Source organism: Pimephales promelas, chromosome 21 (genome assembly GCF_988280905.1).
Source record: "Pimephales promelas chromosome 21, fPimPro1.hap1.1, whole genome shotgun sequence".
Taxonomy (NCBI): Eukaryota; Metazoa; Chordata; class Actinopteri; order Cypriniformes; family Leuciscidae; genus Pimephales; species Pimephales promelas.
Window position 1 is genome coordinate 29,944,689 of NC_142789.1, and position 21,883 is coordinate 29,966,571.

At 36.1% G+C, this 21,883-nt stretch overlaps 1 protein-coding gene across 1 annotated transcript; it reads left to right on the forward strand.

Annotated features, from left to right (window-relative positions):
* Positions 1-706: 706 nt before the first annotated feature.
* Positions 707-15,373, forward strand: tnfrsf1b (tumor necrosis factor receptor superfamily, member 1B). The gene is made up of 9 exons (XM_039674193.2): positions 707-863; positions 6,977-7,073; positions 7,203-7,328; positions 9,202-9,354; positions 9,642-9,732; positions 9,820-10,094; positions 11,940-12,014; positions 12,182-12,216; positions 14,900-15,373. The coding sequence occupies exons 1-9, from the start codon at positions 801-803 to the stop codon at positions 15,308-15,310; spliced, it is 1,326 nt and encodes a 441-aa protein (XP_039530127.2). The 5' UTR covers positions 707-800; the 3' UTR covers positions 15,311-15,373.
* Positions 15,374-21,883: the final 6,510 nt, after the last annotated feature.

Below are 21,883 nucleotides of genomic sequence, written 5' to 3' on the forward strand. Positions count from 1 at the left end.
CATATTTGAGCATAATAAAACATAAAAACTAGGGCTGGGCAACGATTAATCGCATCCAAAATAAAATATATATGTGTATATAATTATTTTGTATATAAAAATTCACACTCATGCATGTATATATTAAAGAAAAATGTGTTATTAATATATAAATTTTTTAATATTTATATTTCATGTAAATTATGTATAAATATATATAGCCTGCAGTATATACATGCAAATATTTCATGCATGTGTGTGAATTTTTATATACAAAATAATTATACACACTATTATGTAAACACAAACTTTTATTTTGGATACGATTAATTGCGATTAATCGTTGCCCAGCCCTAAAAAAAATCTATCACACGCAATTTGCCGGTCTATTAAAACTACACCTGATGGATTTGTACCCTAAATAAATGTATAATTAAATAGCCAGTACAATGCTTTTAGTTAGCATTTTTCTAATTTAATATAACATTTGAGTGAATGGACTTTTAATGAAATTAGCTTGGTGACCTAAAAATGCTGTTGTCTATTTCTTCTTCATTTACGTAGTATTTTTTTTTTTTTTTTATTTCCTAACTCGTCGTTTCCAGGTTTGAATAGTTTATTGAGTTCACGAGGAGCTCGTGACCATGTGTGGATTTCAGAGGTCTTGTGTTTGTGTGAACCTAACACACACACACACACACACACACACACACAGTCGCTTCCTGGTTGCACTCAGGGGGGTTGTCGAGCAACATTTCCGGGACGCGCAGCGCGTGAGTGATGGTCAGTTCGCATTCAGTCGCGCGGGTCGCTGAAGGATCATGTTGATTCTCATCTCTCGGTTATTATTAATGACGGCGGTGTGGCGCGTGGCGGAGGGGAAGGTAACGAGCAGGTTTATATGTGTGTGTGTGTGTTGCTGACAGACACAATGTAATGATTCATTCTTATACTAATGACTTTCACAAGTGTGTTTTGATAGAAAAGATACTTTGAAAAACACTAAACGAAAACAGAAGTTATTCTCGGATTCTAAATGTGTATGGTAAATGAATGGCCTATTAATTTTCAGTTATGTTTTGTTATTTCGCTGTTGGAATTTATAGGCTGCGTCTCAAATAGTGAACTGTCTGCTGTTTGGGGTATCACGTGCACAGTAGCTGTCTACCTAGGCTGCATGTTTGGACGCAAAACCTACGTAAACAACATTGTGGGTGTCATAGTGAACTAATGAGTTACACGCATGCTGTGACTTCTTATTTGGGCATTTTATGCATCTGAAATGTAGTGTGCTGCCTATACTTAGACAATATTTCGGGAATCTTGGGCACCACTTTAGTGTGTATGTGTGTGTATGAGCTGTGTCACCTGCCTAGTGCCTAACCCCAGATAGCACACTATACCTACATAGACAGCATTTTTGGGTGTCTTTGTCCAAACAAAAGACATCAGTGTGCCTACATGCATAACATGTGCAAAACTAGTGAACTGCCCATTTTTAGCATCATATGCATCTTAAAACATAGTTTGCTGCCTATTTAGGCATCTTGGCTATAAGCAGCACTCTATAGTCTGGATTTTTTGGTCATGAGCATACGCAAAACTCAGCAAGATGCGGTATTTTTTGGAATGATGCTCATGGGAAAAACCCAGTGACCTGCCTACCTTGTCACATTTGAGCACAATGAAACAAATTACTGCCTACATAGACAGCACTTTTAGGTGACTTGTGCTGAGCATCATACTAGTTTTATTTTGGGGGCATAACATGGGGAAAACTAGTGAACCACATTCTTGAGCATCATAGGTATCTTGGGCAAAACCCATAGGCCTAAATGATCGAGAATAGTGTGATTAATGAGAAAAAATACAAGTGTGCTGGCCTGGTCTAGATGGATAGCATTTTTATCCATCGAGTATCTCAAAAGCAAGTGTGCAACATCTTTGGTGTGGGGCGATTAGATGCGTACCGAGTTCTAGCTCTTGTGGTGTAGATTGAGAGGGTGGGGAGTTCACGTATCACGTATGTCACAGTTTAACTAGAACACAACCGCGTACTTTACCAAGTGAGCATGCTAATGAAGTCTTGTTCATCAGCCTTAAACCTTTTTGTAAGAAGTTACACTGCAGGTTCCACTTGCTGTTCTTGATCTGCAGGTCATGGGAGAATAAACTGCATGCTGAAATAATAAACATGTATATTAAACATTACTGAATGATTTTTGTTTAAGTCTTTTTTGAACAAGAAATGCGTGCATGCATTTTACATACAATCCTTGGCTTTTACAGTACTTACGAGGAGCGTAAAGATATTCTGCTCTTCAGTAAAGCTCACTGTTGCATGGAGGAAGTCGTCTGGCCTGTATATGTGGGTCGTTTCCCAGTAACACACCTCAGCAGTTTCCTTTCAGCGTTCTTGAGCGTTTGCCATTTGTCTGAGAGGACGCCAGTGGTTTTAGAGATGATGCAGTCATTTTTCGTAACGTCTAATCTGCATGATAATCTCAGAATGTGCATTTCCCGCTTGATTTTGGGTTTGGAAGTGGATGTTATCCTTTCATCTCTGATTTGAGTTTCTTGTGCCAGCTCCGTTTTCTTTTTTTTTCTCCAGTTAAAAAATATAAGTGAGTCATTTTTGAACCCACCTCATGAATTGAGTGTGAAACCCTATTACAACATGTCTTAGATCATTCTGTGCATTTTGGTCTGAGGCAGAAAGTACAATCCTCCTGCAACTTCCTTTTTAGGAGCACGGGTCTGATTAATCGCATCCAAAATAAAAGTTTGTGTTTGCATAATATATGTGCGTGCACTGTGTATAATTTTATATATATATAGAAATACACAAACATGCTTTTATATATTTAAGAAATATTTTCATAAATATTTTTGTATATACTGTATATAGATTTATTCATAATTTATATTATATATATATATATAAATATTTTATATATAAATAATATTTTATTTCTTAAATATAAATGCATGTGTTTGTATGTGTGTATATAGATACAAAATAATTATACACAGTGCACCCACATATATTATGTAAACACAAACTTTTATTTTGGATGCGATTAATCGTTTGACAGCCCTAATTTGTAGTTGTATTTTCAGATCTATAAGGGATTATGCTAAATCTATCTTTAGCTATTTGATTGTTCACGCTGGGAAATATCTGGATGTGAACTGTGTTTTGTGATGATTTTATATTTAACTTGTTCCTTGTTCCTATTGGGCAGGGAAGTCCTGTTGGGTCACTGTCCTCAACACATATCAAATACATATTTTAAGTCTTATTTAAATTAATTAATAAGAAAATAAAAGTAGATCGGATCATGAGCTGCCTAAAGATTCCCATCCCTATATATAATGATTTATTGCTTGTCTTTGTCGACTAATACAGTAGCTAAAGAACTTAAAGTAATCGCATATTAAATCCCAATCGCAATATTGCTTAAAAAATAAACGTAAAATTGATTATTTTCCATAAACGTTCAGCCCTACACACCTGGAGGCTTGCCTAGAAAGCAACCGAATTCATAATCTTATACTATGCCCCAAAAGTATGTCCTGTTATTGTGAATATACTGACTGGTGCATAACTTTCTTTAGGCGTAAAATAATATTTTTTTCACAGTTAAATCGGATCGATAATATCCTCTGTTGAATATGGATATCAAACAATCTTGCAAGATTCTACTTATCGTTAGATATTATAAATCACCTCTTGGTATATTTTATGTGTGGCTGGTTTTGAAAACACAGAAAAATTCAAGCTTGACTATTAAAGCAGTCAAAAAGTTCCCAATGGTTTGCAAAAGTCCCTTGCTTTTCCACTGAACAGTTGGTCTGGTTTCCCGACCTGAGTTTCCTGGTCATTATTGTTTCTCCATCACTAATTTGTATATTATTACTTGGCTAGTTAACTGTAATTTCCCTCTGATCTCACTTCTGCTTTTGTCCACCTTTACTCCTTCCATCCCCTCGCCCAGTGTTGATCATTTGGAGTTGTACTGGTGTAATTGTAGTTTGTTCAGGCATGGTTTTGTAGGGAATTGCAAACCTGCACACATATATATTCAAACGCACATAAACTATTGAATCAGTTCTTCATGCGCATCTGAACGCCATCAGCGTTTATCACAGGTTCGGGTTTAAAGTCTGTTTAGAGACATTCATATACATTTCTACTTCACAGCTAAATCCAGCGTCTAGTTCATAAACGCCAGAGGAGAACTGACCCCTGACTGAGCATGGGCTCTCCCAAGGTTTTTCTCTCCATTGATGGAGTTTTAGGACACCTTTAGGTCACCTGATGGAGTTTTAGGACACCTTTAGGTCACCTGATGGAGTTTTAGGACACCTTTAGGTCACCTGATGGAGTTTTAGGACACCTTTAGGTCACCTGATGGAGTTTTAGGACACCTTTAGGTCACCTGATGGAGTTTTAGGACACCTTTAGGTCACCTGATGGAGTTTTAGGACACCTTTAGGTCACCTGATGGAGTTTTAGGACACCTTTAGGTCACCTGATGGAGTTTTAGGACACCTTTAGGTCACCTGATGGAGTTTTTGGACACCTTTAGGTCACCTGATGGAGTTTTTGGACACCTTTAGGTCACCTGATGGAGTTTTAGGACACCTTTAGGTCACCTGATGGAGTTTTAGGACACCTTTAGGTCACCTGATGGAGATTTAGGACACCTTTAGGTCACCTGATGGAGTTTTAGGACACCTTTAGGTCACCTGATGGAGTTTTTGGACACCTTTAGGTCACCTGATGGAGTTTTTGGACACCTTTAGGTCACCTGATGGAGTTTTTGGACACCTTTAGGTCACCTGATGGAGTTTTTGGACACCTTTAGGTCACCTGATGGAGTTTTAGGACACCTTTAGGTCACCTGATGGAGTTTTTGGACACCTTTAGGTCACCTGATGGAGTTTTTGGACACCTTTAGGTCACCTGATGGAGTTTTTGGACACCTTTAGGTCACCTGATGGAGTTTTTGGACACCTTTAGGTCACCTGATGGAGTTTTAGGACACCTTTAGATCACCTGATGGAGTTTTAGGACATCTTTAGGTCACCTGATGGAGTTTTAGGACACCTTTAGGTCACCTGATGGAGTTTTAGGACACCTTTAGGTCACCTGATGGAGTTTTAGGACACCTTTAGGTCACCTGATGGAGTTTTAGGACACCTTTAGGTCACCTGATGGAGTTTTAGGACACCATTGGGTCACCTGATGGAGTTTTAGGACACCTTTAGGTCACCTGATGGAGTTTTAGGACATCTTTAGGTCACCTGATGGAGTTTTAGGACATCTTTAGGTCACCTGATGGAGTTTTAGGACACCATTGGGTCACCTGATGGAGTTTTAGGACACCATTGGGTCACCTGATGGAGTTTTAGGACACCATTGGGTCACCTGATGGAGTTTTAGGACACCATTGGGTCACCTGATGGAGTTTTAGGACACCTTTAGATCACCTGATGGAGTTTTAGGACACCATTGGGTCACCTGATGGAGTTTTAGGACACCATTGGGTCACATGATGGAGTTTTAGGACACCTTTACAGGTCACCTGATGGAGTTTTAGGACACCTTTAGATCACTTGAAGGAGTTTTAGGACACCATTGGGTCACCTGATGGAGTTTTAGGACACCTTTAGATCACTTGAAGGAGTTTTAGGACACCATTGGGTCACCTGATGGAGTTTTAGGACACCTTTAGATCACTTGAAGGAGTTTTAGGACACCATTGGGTCACCTGATGGAGTTTTAGGACACCTTTAGATCACTTGAAGGAGTTTTAGGACATCTTTAGGTCACCTGATGCAGGTTTAGAACACCATTGGGTCACATGATGGAGTTTTAGGACACCATTGGGACATATGATGGAGTTTTAGGACACCTTTACAGGTCACCTGATGGAGTTTTAGGACACCATTGGGACATATGATGGAGTTTAAGGACACCTTTAGGTCACCTGATGGAGTTTTAGGACACCTTTAGGTCACCTGGAGTTTTTGGGTTCCTTGCCACTGTTGCCTTTGGCTTGCTCAGTCGGGTTTATTCAAATTAATTACCCAATCAGTAATACCCTTGATCAGCTCTACCAAACGTGGATGTTTTCCCACTAAGAAACAAACATTGTTATTATGTTCTGATTGATACTGTGAAGCTGCTTTGATGCAATCTATATTGTGAATAGCGCTGTATAAATATACTTGACTTGATTGGACACCGTCTGCACTCAGACAGCAAACCGCTGGAGAGACATGCAAAGCTCTCATGATATCAATCTATTGGTTTAAAGATAGGACAGAAAAACCACAAGCCACTCTCCATTGCCTGTGGCCCAATTTGGCCATTCACATAGGCGTCCACTGTGCGTATAATATCCTACATTTTGCATCGTATACATACTTTCAAAATCTGGGTTGCTTCTAATTCTTCTATATAGAAATATTGCACAATCTGTCTATAAATCAGGAAGTTTTCTCTCTGCTGTATTATTTGAAGTATTTATATTTATATTTCACCGTGGGTTGATTTAGTGAGAAACGCAATTTCGAATTCTTAGTCTGGTATATGTGAAGAAATTGCCAATAAAGTTGACCATGACCTCTTCACTGTGAAGGTTAAAGGGTTAATGGAGATTAGTGTGTGTGTGTGGATGTAAGCCTGTTCCTTTTCCTTTCAATGAACTGTATTGTATTTCTATTATTTACATACCAGCAACCACATTGAAAACCCCACATGTGTCAAAACATCTAGATAGTCGGGTTTGTGCGCGTCAAAGTAGTGGCTGACCATTGTTTGATAGTGATTCAGCAGCGTTGGCGTCCTTGAGAAAAGATTTGATGGAGGAAATGAAGCACACTGTTTCGCTCACAGGCCACATGACATGTCCAAGTATCAGTTCCTGATTACTCAAGGAAAATGTCACCGTCTGATATTTTTGCCTTTGTCCCTTTATGTTCATAGGCAACACTTCCATATAGCTCAAATGAAAAATGTGACGACCCAACCACTGAATATTACCATAAAACTAAGAAAATATGCTGCAGTAAATGCAAACCAGGTAGGTTGTAACACAAGATTACAAATGTTTCTGTTTTTACCATGATAGGACCGAGTGTAACCATTTGTATTCATAACTTTATTAGTTTTGTTTAGAACAATATTCTAAACATATTGATATTTACTGTAGGGACACGTCTGGAAGTGGAGTGCACTGCGCATTCAGACACCATCTGTGCGCCCTGTGAATATGGACAGTACTTGGATCGATTTAACTATAATTTCAATTGTTTCTCCTGTCGACATTGTAAAGAGGGTGAGTCGCTTTTTTAATAAAATCACCCCAGAATCAAAAGACTTGTTTTTAGTATTCGTTGGAATATATCTTTAAAGGGACAGTTTATCATTAAATGAATTCCGTCATCATTTACTGTTCGTCTTTTCCTTCATAACCGTTGAAGATTTTCTTAATTTATTAAATAAACTACATATGGAGATCATTTTCACACTTTAATTTTCTGTAGAGGCTGTCAAGCAACAAAAATGACAAAAAGCACCATAAACTAGTCCATCCATATGACTGTTTCAAGTATAATCTGTGTAATTTTAACCCTCTGATGGTCCTCGGTCACTTCTGACCGAATAATTTTTGAATTGTTAAGTTTTGAATTATTAAAAATCACAGCTTCATTGGAAGGTTATGATACTTGGTGACTTTTTTGGCATTTGGTATGTGAATACAAAAAAAAATTGAGGTCATGATCCGAGCATGCTGAGTGGTCGTAAAAAAAATAGTCACACTCGTGGTCTTTGGTCAAAAATGACCGACCCATAGGAAATGAATGGGAAATTTACAAAAAAAAATTCTCTTAATTTTTGTTTGTACAATCTACAAATTGGCCATGATTCTTAAAAGAAGTATACCGCAGTAAAGGGGTGACAATCTACAACATCTAGAGTGCAAAACATTTACACCCACCCACACATACAAACACACTTTTATACACATACACACCAATAAATTCAGACTACAAAAAATCTGTTTTGAATTTTTAAAAATCACAGCTTCACCTGAATGTTACGAAACTTGGTGACATTTCTGGTATTAGATATGTGAACACACAAAAAAATTGAGTTCATGATCCGAGCATGCTAAGTGGTCGTAAAAAAATTAGTCACGATTTTGGTCTTTGGTCAAAAATGACACTCGGAGGAAATGAATTGACAAAAACACAAACATTTTTTTTTTTAATTTATTTATTTTTTACAAATTTTTTAATAATAAATAGTTTTTGAGATTGTTTCAATTATATATTCAAATCCACCAAAAAAAAAAAAAATGTGTTCATAAACATCTGGGGAATTCACATGCCTCTCCATAGAGAGCTGTACATGCCATCTAGTGGTTACACCATGATTCTACGCTTTTTCTCTGTACTGTAACCAGATGGTGCTAATTTTCTTCAAAAAATATTTTTTTCTGAAGGCCTAGACTCTATAATAAACTAAAATACTGCATTAATATTTTTGTTAAAAAAATAATATATATATAAAAAAATAAATATATATTTCCATTGAACAAAATAGACCATACATATTGCATAAATATTAATAAGTTCAATCAAATTGTCTCAAAATACTAAATTAAAAAGAATAAATATTATAGAACAAAAATAAATTGCATTGGTTTTACTGGGATGGAGAAAGATTATTTTTTAGGCCTCCGATCACTTCTGACCGGGAAGGCCCATTACGTGACTCATGAAGGAAGACCATCAGAGGGTTAATATGAGCTGACAGAGGTTAAAATTATCAGTGAATTTCTGACTATTCTTCACATTCATTTGTGTAAATGATAAGATAACTTGCATTTTTTGATAAACTAATGTAACTTTGCTTTTCATTTATGACACAATTTAAGTACTTTACCACAGAAAAAAGTGTTCACTGTATAAATTTGATTTATATTAATGACATATAGACAGCAGCAGGTTTAATGGGCACAGATCCAATATAATGACACACATCAGATTTCTCTCTCAACTGTTTACTTTCACTATAGACATAACTGACTTTGTGACGGTATTATTACAGTTTTGTGTGCACAAACACTGAATTTACTTGTGTATATAAATATTTATTAATTTTTTCCCAACTGAATTTCTTACTGAATTGTTGGTGTTTATTAGAGAAAGGACTGGTTTATCATAAGAACTGCACCGCTGATTCCCAAACCGTTTGCGTTTGCAAGCCTGGACTGACCTGTGTGAACACTGTTTCTGAATGTGATCTATGTAAAAAATATCAATCCTGCAAACCTGGTGAATACATCTCCAGAAAAGGTAAGAGGCAAACATAATCTAGCTACTGTACATAACCATATATGAGTCTGTAAAGCCGCAATTGCAGATTTATGTCTGTTGATGAAATACATTTTTAACACGCATCAACGTCCAATTTTACATTTTTCAATTCTTTTAGTTCTCTCCACTTTTATTTATTTTGGGGCCTAAAATCGCTGAAAGCACCTTAAAATGGGAAATCCATTAATCTGCCATAGTCATTTGATGATGTATGTGAATATTTGTTTCAGTAATATGTGGCATCATCCTTGTGTTTGTGAATGCAGGATCACCTACAGCTGATGTCAAGTGTGAAGCGTGTCCGTCTGGATCGTTTTCAAACCACAGTAATGCTCAGTTCTGCCAACCACACAAACGGTAAGATGTGAATTTAAAGAAAAAATAATTACTTACAAATGTACACCAGTGCATACAGCTTATTTGTCTTGTTTTTGTCTCGGTTAGATGCTATGGTGGTTCAGTTTTAAGCCCTGGCACCTCTAAAACTGACGCACAGTGTGGAAAGACACCACTTACGTCAACTACAACGACAACACAGGTTTCTGTTCAGACTTCATCTAAGCATGCTCCGTTGAATTTCCCAAGGAAAACTGTGGGGCGCATGAACACGACCACCACACCATCTCTGCTTCCATCGAGCAGCGTGACGCCGACCACACCAGAGAATCGAACCACTATCGGCCCTAACTCGGATACCTCGATCCTAATCTACAGCGCTGGTAAATATTTCATCCGAATTTAGTTTACAATCCTTATAAAAGTACACATGGGATCAGAATGCTAATCGACTAGCCTGGTCCCACCAGACTCTCATACATTTACATACTCTCACACAATAAGACACAATTTTTCAAAAATACTTCCCTTGATATGAGCGGTTCAAGACTTGGCTACTTTTCCTATGTTTCCTGATTTCCTGAATTCTACAATGTTAAGTGGGTAAAAAAAACAAATAAAAACTCCTTAATCTTGTATTTGGGTCAAAAATGGGCACCCATAGAAATGAATGGGGAAAAACTGTAATTTAGAGCATCCTAAAATAAGCCAAAATAAGACACCAGGTGACCACAAAATCACTTCATCTTTAGGTTTTAGCTCGAAGAACTTATTAGAATTATATTTTAATGTAGTTAAAAAAAATATATAAAAAATAAAACATAAATATAAGGATAATTTACAAAGAAAATATGGTACTTTTTGAAGTAAATAAATTCAAAAATACCCCCAAAATAAAATAAAACACCATAAATGGATAGACAAAACTTTATCTTGTATTTTAGTTCAAAAATGGGCACCCATAGAAATGAATGGGGAAAAACTGTAATTTAGAGCATTCTAAAATAAGCCAAAATAAGACACCAGATGATGCTTCATCTTTAGGTTTTAGCTCTAAGAACTTATTGGAATGATATTTTAATGTAGTTAAAAAATTTTTTTAAATAAAACATAAAAATAAGGATAATTTACATAGAAAATATGGTACTTTTTGAAGTAAATAAATTCAAAAATACCCCCAAAATAAAATAAAACACCATAAATGGATAGACAAAACTTTATCTTGTATTTTAGTTCAAAAATGGGCACCCATAGAAATGAATGGGGAAAAACTGTAATTTAGAGCAGTGTTTCCCAACCCTGTTCCTCGCGGCACACCAACACTGCATGTTTTCTTTGTCTCCCTTATCAAACACACCTGACTCAACCCATCAGCTCATAATCAGGTGGGTTAATGAGCTAATGGGTTGAATCGGGTGTGTTTGATTAGGGAGACAAAGAAAACACGCAGTGTTGGTGTGCCGCGAGGAACAGGGTTGGGAAACACTGATTTAGAGCATTCTAAAATAAGCCAAAATAAGACACCAGATGATGCTTCATCTTTAGGTTTTAGCTCTAAGAACTTATTGGGATGATATTTTAATGTAGTTAAAAAAAAAAAAAATAAGGATAATTTACATAGAAAATATGGTACTTTTTGGAGTAAATAAATTCAAAAATACCCCCAGAATAAAATAAAACACCATAAATGGATAGACAAAACTTTTATCTTGTATTTTAGTTCAAAAATGGGCACCCATAGAAATGAATGGGGAAAAACTGTAATTTAGAGCATTCTAAAATAAGCCAAAATAAGACACCAGATGATGCTTCATCTTTAGGTTTTAGCTCTAAGAACTTATTGGAATGATATTTTAATGTAGTTAAAAAATTTAAAATAAAACATAAAAATAAGGATAATTTACATAGAAAATATGGTACTTTTTGGAGTAAATAAATTCAAAAATACCCCCAAAATAAAATAAAACACCACAAATGGATAGACAAAACTTTATTGAAGACAGTCATATAAAAATTAGGATCACACCTGAGTCGTCTGTGCCCACATTTGTCCACAATTACAGGATTAAGGGTTGAGGGCTACGTATGAGAGAAATAACTGTATCTGTTAGTGAGTGACTTTTTAATGCCTTGCTTGTGACAATGTTTGATTTTTTTTTTCCCCTTCCTTCCTTTCTGTCACTGTCACCTTTTCATTGTTTCTCTGTGGTTTGTCTTTATCTCTGCAGTCATTGCTTGTGGTGTTGTGTTTTTGCTGACGCTGGCAGTGATGGGGATTACTTGCATGTTACGAAAGAGAAAAGGTACTGGGTATTTTCATTTCAATTGTGATGAGATCAAGGAAGTAATTTGGTAGATCCGTTAAATGTTATCTACTCTTTACATTTACATTCGGTGCTTTTTAATTTTTTTTTTTTATCATGGTCTCTTTTTTTAATGCTTTTGGTGACGTCTTTCTTTTAATCTGCAGGTGTACACAAGGATCCAATCACAGGCGGCAAAAAGGTACATATTTTTTTTAAAGTGCATACTGCATACTTAAACAGAAAATAGTATGTTTAAAGCAATTATTTTAGTGTTGCTTTACTATCAAACAAGGTAAACTACCAGCACAATGTTAATGTAAAATTCAGAGATGTATAAAGTACTAGAAACCCAGACTTGAGTAAAAGTACAAGTGCTCTATCAAAAAAGTGACTTGACTCTTTAAGCACCACACTTAAGTAGAAGTACTAAAGTATTCAACATTTTTTGTGCTTAAATATTGCAAGTAGTTTATTTTAAAATTCACTACTTAAGTACTAAAAGTAAAAGTACAAGTATTGTGTCATGCAATTATTAAAATATAAAAAAGCAGTCAAAAGTTTGAACTACCAATCAAATAAGGCGCTTTGACAAGATAGAAAATTGCTTTGGCGGCCATTGCAGGACAACCCCTGCATTAGTCGTCAATGTGTGTGTCAATCAATACCATTACCCTGTAAAACTGGCGTGTGATTTAGGCAGCATGAAAGCCAACTTGCAACGAATGATTCGTAAAATTTTTATAATTGTAACAAGTAACTAGCAGAACATTAAAAAAATATCGAAGTAAACGATTAAATTCATCGAAAATATCTACTGAAGTAAAAGTAGAAGTATGAGAAAAAAACAATACTCTAGCATTTTAGTACTTAAGTAGTTCTACTTCGTTACTATACATCTCTGGTAAAATTTAGGTTCTCCAATCAACAAGCCTGTTGCTATTATCAATGCTATTCTGAATAGCATACCATCATAACAATTTTTCTGCAGTAAGTCTATATATCTTGTTTTGTTGCATATTAAGGATAAGCATATTAGCATTACTATTTATCTACTAACTATATCAACTTTATTCACCATGTATACAGATACTAGGAATTTGATTTGGTCTTCTTCATGCAAGAAACACACAAAAAAACACATTATGAGCAATAATTTACTGAGCATGTGAATTTGGATGCAGCCAATGTTTTGAAAATAGGTGTGTTCGACATCGCCTGCGGCTGGATGCAACCGATCGGCGAGAATAGCCGCGTGCAGGCGGGGAGAGCAGCAAATGGAGACGTGAAGTCGGACAATTTCTGGTTCCCGTACTGACGGCTCACGTGGTGTTTGCATGCTTTACCACAGCTTAAGTGAAATAAATGCAACATTTGCCAAATAAACAGATATTTCAGACACATTTTCATTCAACACTTTACTGCTTCATACAGCATCTGTTTGAACTAGAATAAAGTTCAAAATAAGCCTATAATCAATGACGTGGAATCAACGTTTTTTAATCAGTTTTATTTTGATAAACATGACACAATATAACATTGCGACTACATGAAAAGAGTGTTTACTGTTATAAAATACTGATTTGTGAGCTTTAGTGGAACTACATAGACATATACACTAGACCTCACCTGGGGGTTCTAAGCATGAGTCAAAACCGCCGCCATCTTGGAACAGGGGTCTTGTCATAGGAAGTAGCTAGGTAACGCTGCTATCTCTGCCTTTACTTCGAATTCATTGATGGTGGCGGACTTTTGTGCAGCGTATGAAGTTCACGGATGAAATCTGAACTAGGAAGAATGTTTTAAAAAAAAAATTAAATTTTTTTCTTTCTTTCTGGAATCAATGATAAATACATGTCTTAGTCTGACCGTTGGAACAACCCAAAAAAACAAGAAAAATCGCATTCATGATGATTTATGGTGATTTTATTTGCGTTAGACCTGTGTCTACTACATTGACACTGATGCATTAAAGTGGAGGGGCTCTGTTTCAAGATGGCGGCTCTATTGACGCATTCGTTCTAATGAACTGCCGTATCCAAGGTGAGGTCTAGTGTATATGTCTATGGTGGAACTAAAGGTGTGAGAATAAATACGAAACGCACGTGATCGTTGTCATGCGGTGAATCCGGCGAATCGTGGAACAGCTGTGACATCATCAGAGCTCGTGCAGCCGCTCTTGAGAAGCTGCGCTGGCTGAGTCCTCCGGCTTCTCTCGTATCGCTCTCGCGGTACTTTGATGGCATACATCACAGTCACGTGGAGTCAGCGCTGCATCAAGTCGGACAAAATTTCTAACCGGCATGCACTGTTTCAAGTCAGCCGCCGATCGGTCTGCGCAGAGCTGCATGAAGTCGAACAAGCCCAATGGAATTTCTAATCGAGCGCATAGAGTGCCGAAGTGATGACGTCACTTTGTAGGACAACTCGGACGCTAGCGGTGCAAAGGCGATGCATTTACCCTATATAGACTTTTGGAAAATCGCAAAAAATAAGATCTGTGTTCAACAAAGGGTTGTGACCCTTACACGTTTTGTCTAGCAAGATAATCTTTACAAGGTAATCCAAAATGTATACATTTTGAAGCCTATATAAAGATTTTAAAAACACAATCAGACACAATAAAGTTTAAAAAACTACAATGTGTGTTCTATGTCTTAGTTCAAAACGTGAAAATATTTCGCGGCTTTGTTCACCACAGACCTTATTTCAGGCGATTTAGCAAAAACCCATTCAAAAATCCCATAGGCTTTAGAGCGAGGGAACCGTAGTGCTAAAATGCTAACTCACTTCCGCGTTTTGGCCTACAGAGTGACGTCGCAACTTCGGCACTCTATTGCATTGTGGGATACATTTCATTTTTTCCCATCTCTTGTCGCCCTCAGGTAGAGCAGGATACCTCAAAGAGCGACATACCTGATTGTCAGCATCTATTAACGGCCGACAGGTGCCAGAAGGAGCCGTCCATGTCTTCATCGGACAGCCAGAGTCAGCCGGACTCCAGCCAGAGTCACGTCAGCGGAGATTGGCTGGAACGCACCAGTCAGGAGGGGTCGCTGCCCGAGCTGCCGTCCGTCTCCAGTCCCTTAGTCAATCTCAGCATCACGGCCACCTTCAACTGCCATCTGAACCCGGCGACAGCGTCCTGCTCCATCCCGATGAACACATCTGCACTGACACCCCGCGCTGAAGCTCCGGTGCCGCTTTCCCAAGAGGAGGTGTGTGTGTCCTGCCAGCAAGAGGACGGCAAAGAAGCCCTGCAGTCGGTGCAGGAGAGCGGCCCGTGCACCTTCTGATCCAGTGTTACCCATCAGGCCGACTGAAAAAATGAAGACGAGACTTAAAAATAACATTTATTACATCTTTTAAAAAAATGTTATTATGTAAAGGAGAAGTCCGGCGAACAATAATACCGTTGGTCTAATAAAACATCGGTAGCTAGTCAATCGTTCTCTGAGATTTGTTTTCATGATAATCGAATGTAAAGAGTTTTATCTCTAAAAACTGTTTAGCGTATAATGCTAGTAATGATGGCATTGACTAAGTGAAAAGAAATCGCTAGTTTATTATACCACTAACAAGGCTCAAAATAGCCCCACACTAATAATGAGGCTCCATACATGCAAAACGAAGCATTGAGAACTTTGTAAGTGTACAGACCGTTTAATAAGAAGATCCTTTATGAAGACAGTTCACTTTGTGTATACAGACAGGAGCCATCTTTGAAAATAGTCTCGATAAGTCAAACCACGAACGCCGTGCTGAGTAATTCTGAACTGTATGAAGTTGTATGAGCGGCGTTCGGGGATCGACTTATCGAGACTATTTTTTAAGATGGCTGCTGTCTGTATACGCGAAGTGAACTGTCTTCATAAAGGATCTTCTTATTAAACGGTCTGTACACTTACAAAGTTCTCAATGCTTCGTTTTGCATGTATGGAGCCTCATTATGTTACTGCGTTAGTGTGGGGCTGTTTTGAGCCTTGTTAGTGGTATAAACTAGCGATTTCTTTTTACTTAGTCAATGCCCCCATTACTAGCATTATACGCTAAACAGTTTTTAGAGATAAAACTCTTTACATTCGATTATCATTAAAACAAATCTCAGAGAACGATTGACTTGCTACCGATGTTTTATTAGACCAAAGGTTCATTGTTCGCCGATATGTAAAACACGTAGGTTTGATGTATTATATAAGCTCACATTACAACTTTTGCACTAATTAGTTATTTAGTAACACTTTACTTGAAGGGGTGTACATATAATCATGACATGTGTTATGAATATGAAGGAAGTTTTATGCATGTTTGTGACAACTGTTTTTTTTTATGCAGAAATAACAAATACAAATCAAGACATTAATACACAATACAACAATCCATGAACTTAAACAAGCTTAAATGATCGACAATATTGCAGTCTTACATGCAGTAGAGTTCTTCAATGCATTTAAATACATATCAATATCTTTCTTAAAAATAAAAAAGAAGGAGTTTTCTTTGAAAATGTACACTTGTGAATATAAAATTTGGCAAAAAAAGTAGCAAATTAATTTCCTAGAGTCACCAAAAAACATTGTGACAACTGTCATTAAGTGTCATTCGCTCAGTTATGACATTTTTAATGCAAATATGACATTGTTCGAGATGTCTTGACATAAACCAGTACATCATAACCTGTCGTGTCTTTGTTATGACAACTTAAGACAACACAACCTGTCATAAACATGACATAGCAGATTAATGATCAAACTTAAGAAACCAGCTAGCTTTATTGCACTGTAAAAAAATATTATATCACAACATATTTTCTTTTGTCAAATCAACTACTTTATAATAATTTATTTAGTTGAGATAACTTATTATTTTGAGTTTCTGATGGTTAAATTAATCTCCTTCATTGTATTAACTCACTTTTTCCAGTTCAATCAACTTAAAATTTTAAGGCAACCAGGTTACTTACTTTTTAAAGTTAAACAATATTTTTTTTACAGTGTAGTAATCACAAAATTTTTTTCTTTTGTCAAATCAACTTAAATAATTTATTTAGTTCACATAACATATAATTTTGAGTTTCTGATGGTTAAATTAATCTCCTTCATTGTATTAACTCACTTTTTCCAATTCAATCAACTTAAAATTTTAAGGTAAGCAGGTTACTTACTTTTTTAAGTTAAACCATAAATCTTTTTTTTACAGTGTGGTTAACTTAACATTACATTAAACTGTCAGGTGGTTGGTTTTGACATTGCCTGTCATGAGGCCGTTATAACTTTTTAATGACAAATTCAATGTGTACCACTGTAGTTGAGCTCACGAAAAATATTCATGACACAGTTATAATGTCAAAGCCAACCACATGACAGATTAACTTCATTTTATGTCAAGTTGTCGTGACAAAGACATCTCAAACAATGTCATATTTGCATTCAAAATGTCATAATTGAGCGAATGACACTTAATGACAGTTGTCACAAACATGCATAAACCCTCCATATGTCGTGTCATGATTATGAAGGTGTCATATCAGTCTTATACAAACCCCTTCATGTAAAGTGTTACGTAAAGTTTCATAGCTATAAAGCTTTACTTATTACTTATTTAGTAATGTTTTTGACTCAATAAGACTTCAATTGATATGTCATCATCATATTCTCAACCTCAATATGTTCTAAAATTTGTTTGTTTTTCTGTGGCATTTAAGATATTCTGAAGAATGTTGGTCCCCATTGACTTCCATAGGATTTTTTTTTTTGGGGGGGGGGGGGGGGGGGACCAGCAGTTATTTGAATACTCACATTCTTCAAAATATCTACTTTTGTGTTCATTAGAGCAACTTTTTTTAAAAAAAATTTTGGGTGAACTATCCCTTCAATGAATAATATCTAGATTTGTTTAGATGTATGAATCTAGCGCCACCCAGTGGTTATTTTCTCTACCTCTCCAGTTGCAAACCGACAAAGTGTTTTACGGTCATGTTGTTTTTTCCACATTATAATACAAAGACTCCGTGAATGGAGGAATTACACGAGAGGAATGAGAAATAGAGACTTTTGTTGCAGCACAGGTTGTCCAAAACTGTTAGAGACTCGACATACTGTAGTATATATTGCATTGCCAAGTATATTGCCAAATATGATAGATATGTATATAGTTATTTTTTTTATGTTTTTACAGTTGTAAATAAATTGCCATTGTAAAATTTTGTATATGTACAGTACACATATAAAACCCAATTTTATTCATAATTGTTTGTCTATGTTATTTTTTTCTATTATAGGCAATCTATTACAATAACAAGTAAAAGTTGTGTAACTCATCCAGTGTTGTTTGTGCTACAGACATTGATGAAACCTCTAAAATACTTGAGATTTCTCACCTGGTGGACAATAATGTAGGCTAAAAAATCATTTGGGTGACCTAGCAATGCCTTGGTATTATGTTAGAGAGTTTTGCATATAGGAATAATCTACCACTAAACCCCGGTCATGTTTTATTCAGCGTACATTGCTTTAATGTATATACTTCCTCACAGACTGGCAACTGTGGAAACTAGTGTATTCAAGACCAAACTGTGGTTCTCCTTGCTAGAACATCCATTACACAGACCCCCAGCACAAAACGCAGTTTAAGATGAAAGTCTCTTTAATACGAGGCCGGAGGACAGCCTCCAGTGGGGGATCAATATTATTAGCTGTTAACAGACTTTAGGAATCAGAGAAGTTTCTCTTCAGGAGCTGATTTATTATTGATGATGCTGTTTTGATGGATGCTGTACTTCCACATCAATATTGCAGTGTAGAGCGAGCTGCTCGGAGTAAGTCTTCAGTAAGCCGCAGTCGGTTTGTTGTGGGACTGGTTCAGGAAATCTGGTTTTCATCTGTAGCTCATTGAGTAATCACGTGATTTTTTCAGAATTGGAGCAGATGATGTAAGTATTTCTATTATAATGTACAAGCGCCCTTTTGGACACAGTAACACCATTGAAAACCAGTTAGGGAATATTGGGATGATTTTCATTAAAATAAACAGACATTTTGTTATTGTTATTAAATTAACTTACAGTTTTTTTAACATATATGTATGTGTATATATGTGTGTGTGTGTATGTTTATATGTATATATGTGTAGGCCTATATATATTTATATATGTGTATATAGATATGTGTGTGTATGTATGTTTATGTGTGTATATATATATTTGTATATATGTATATATATGCATATACATGTTTATATATATTATGTGAATATGTGTATAGATGTGTATATGAAGAGTTCAGATGCAAAAGCCTCTAAATGCCATTTGAAATTTTCTTCTTTAATGATAATTTTTATCAAACTTGTATATTTAAGTTCAGTAATTTCACTTAATTGGCAATGACAATTACCTATTAATTGTTATTTAAGTGAAATCACTGAACTTAAATATACAAGTTTGATTAAAATCATCATTGAAGAAGAAAATTTAAAATGGCATTTAGAGGCTTTTGCATCTGAACTCTTCATTTGTTTATATATTATGTGTATATATGTATATTTTTCCCATTTATTTCCTTTTTCAAAAAAGTAATATTAAAATAGTTTATTTATATGAATGAATTCAGTATTTGCCTGTAGCTAAAGCTATTAATTTACTTTTTACTATATATAAACATTTATTATAAATATTTCTGTTTTATTTTCAATGTCTTTTTGATGCATCTTGTTTTACCCTCATCACAGACAGACTTTCAGTTTTGCAATATGAAAATCCAAGAAGTTGAGCATTCTGCTGACAACGGCAAGTTTATGGGTTCAAATTCCCAGGTAATGCATGATAAAATCTGTTTAGATCGACCGCTAAGGCAATGTATGTCACTTCCGATACATTTTGCATAAATCTAAATCTATACCCATTTTTACACAGATTGCATCCCTCAGTTTAGTGCATCTTTCCATCACAGAATAAATAATAAATTGTGGGATATTGGAAATGAAATTGTGTGTTTTCAGAAAGAAATAGTTTTTTTTCCTGTGATGCATGAATTGGCCACTGTTGAAACAAAATGAAATAGTTTGTAAGTTTGTTTTCTAGAAGTACACAGTTTGCAGAAAGCCTATAGGTGCTCAAGGCGAGTCATTCTCGTATGTGTTCTCCATTCTTATCCATCCCTGTTGTGAAACCACAGCATTATGATTATGAGTAAGCAGACAACAGAGATAGAGATGTTTGTGGGAAATGGCTTGTTTGTGCTGTACTCTGTGACAGGAAATCCTGACATCAATTTGAGGCAGGGAAGCAAACCGACCATTAACAGCTCGCCTTTTCTTAAATCTAAAGCAAGCTATGAATGAGCTCTGATAGTACTTTGCTGCTCGCTTTCATAATGAACACACAGTGTTGCACTGAAGATACTGACTGCGCTGCAACTGAGATGCAAGTAATGAATGTAAACCACAGGACCTCAGATTTTCACACTGAAACTAGAGAGATAAACAAGGTTTGCATTGATGTCGGTCAACCTCGTAAACTGCTGATTCATAAATTCTTGTTCTTACTGTAAAGTGTGGACAGGTGAGGAAGGCATCCTTATTTCTTTTAGTGATAGAGTCAGTGCTGTTAAATGTGTCTTGGCACAAGTCAAACCACGAGCACCAGAATAACTCAGCGAGAAGGTTGGTGGTCAAAGGTCAGCTTCTGAAGTGAGATGTGTGAGGCCAGTGTTGGGAAATGTGGGTGCGTGACGTGAGTAAAGGTGAAAACACAATTACACTGGCATGCTTTGACAATAATAAGGACAATAATTTAGTCAGGCAGTTGACCTGTCCTTTTGCACAACGCTTGTATGGCCTACAATAATGCACGCTAACACACACACACACACACACACAATATCAGAAATAATATAAAAAAGTTAGAAAAGATTTTACATGCATTCTTTACAAAGATTACACATGCATTCTTCAAAATATCGTATTTTGTGTAAAATACGAAAAGAAGAAAGAAACTCATACAGGTTTGAAACGAGGTAAGTAAATACTCGAGCGCTTCAAAGCGGAAGTGATTCTGATTGGCTGTCATTGTTTATATCGGTCAATCGTTCTAAAAGTGATTTATGCGTGAACTATGATATTCTTTTATATTTATAATATTTTTTTTTTTTAGATCTACATCTTTATTGTTATCGTCTTTGGGCTTTAAAATACTTGTTTCTATATCTATGTTCAATATAAATGTTTCCATGGGAACATGAATTAAAAGCAAGACAAATTCTTCCATGATGTATACATACTTTTGCATTAATTGCAGTAATCTTCTTCTATCTTCTTTATACAATATTATTATTATCTCCCTGGAACAGGCTTCATGAGATTATTGTCATTATGTAAAATCGTAATGCACTTTTGCCAAGTTACACTGAGGTCTATGACAATTGTTGCGTAACAATAAACTAAATTAGTTGCTTTAAATTTTTTTGGATTGACTTTAAAATTTCTTTAAATAACTGAATACTATGTTGAACTCATTGTTTAAAAACACATTCGTGTTTTGTGTCCAATACACGCCAGCAGAGTGCGAGCAATCACCCTGATATTATCATATGCCTGTGATGAGGAAGCCGAGCTGTACCATCATAGCACCGGGAGGGATTCACCATTCATCCGTGAAAAATTTTCCTTTATACTTCACGAATCCAGCCCAGGTGAAAAACACAAATTATAAATGTGTAATATTTGTAATTTCCTTACAGCACGAGTAAAAGTCCAGACTCCAGAGAGAGATTTATTAGCGTGTCATCTATTTGTGTGTCCCCCCCCCTGCGTGGAGTTGGTTCGTTCCGTTGCTGTGCGCCTCTGGAGCGAGTTTAGAGCTTTGGGATTGTGAA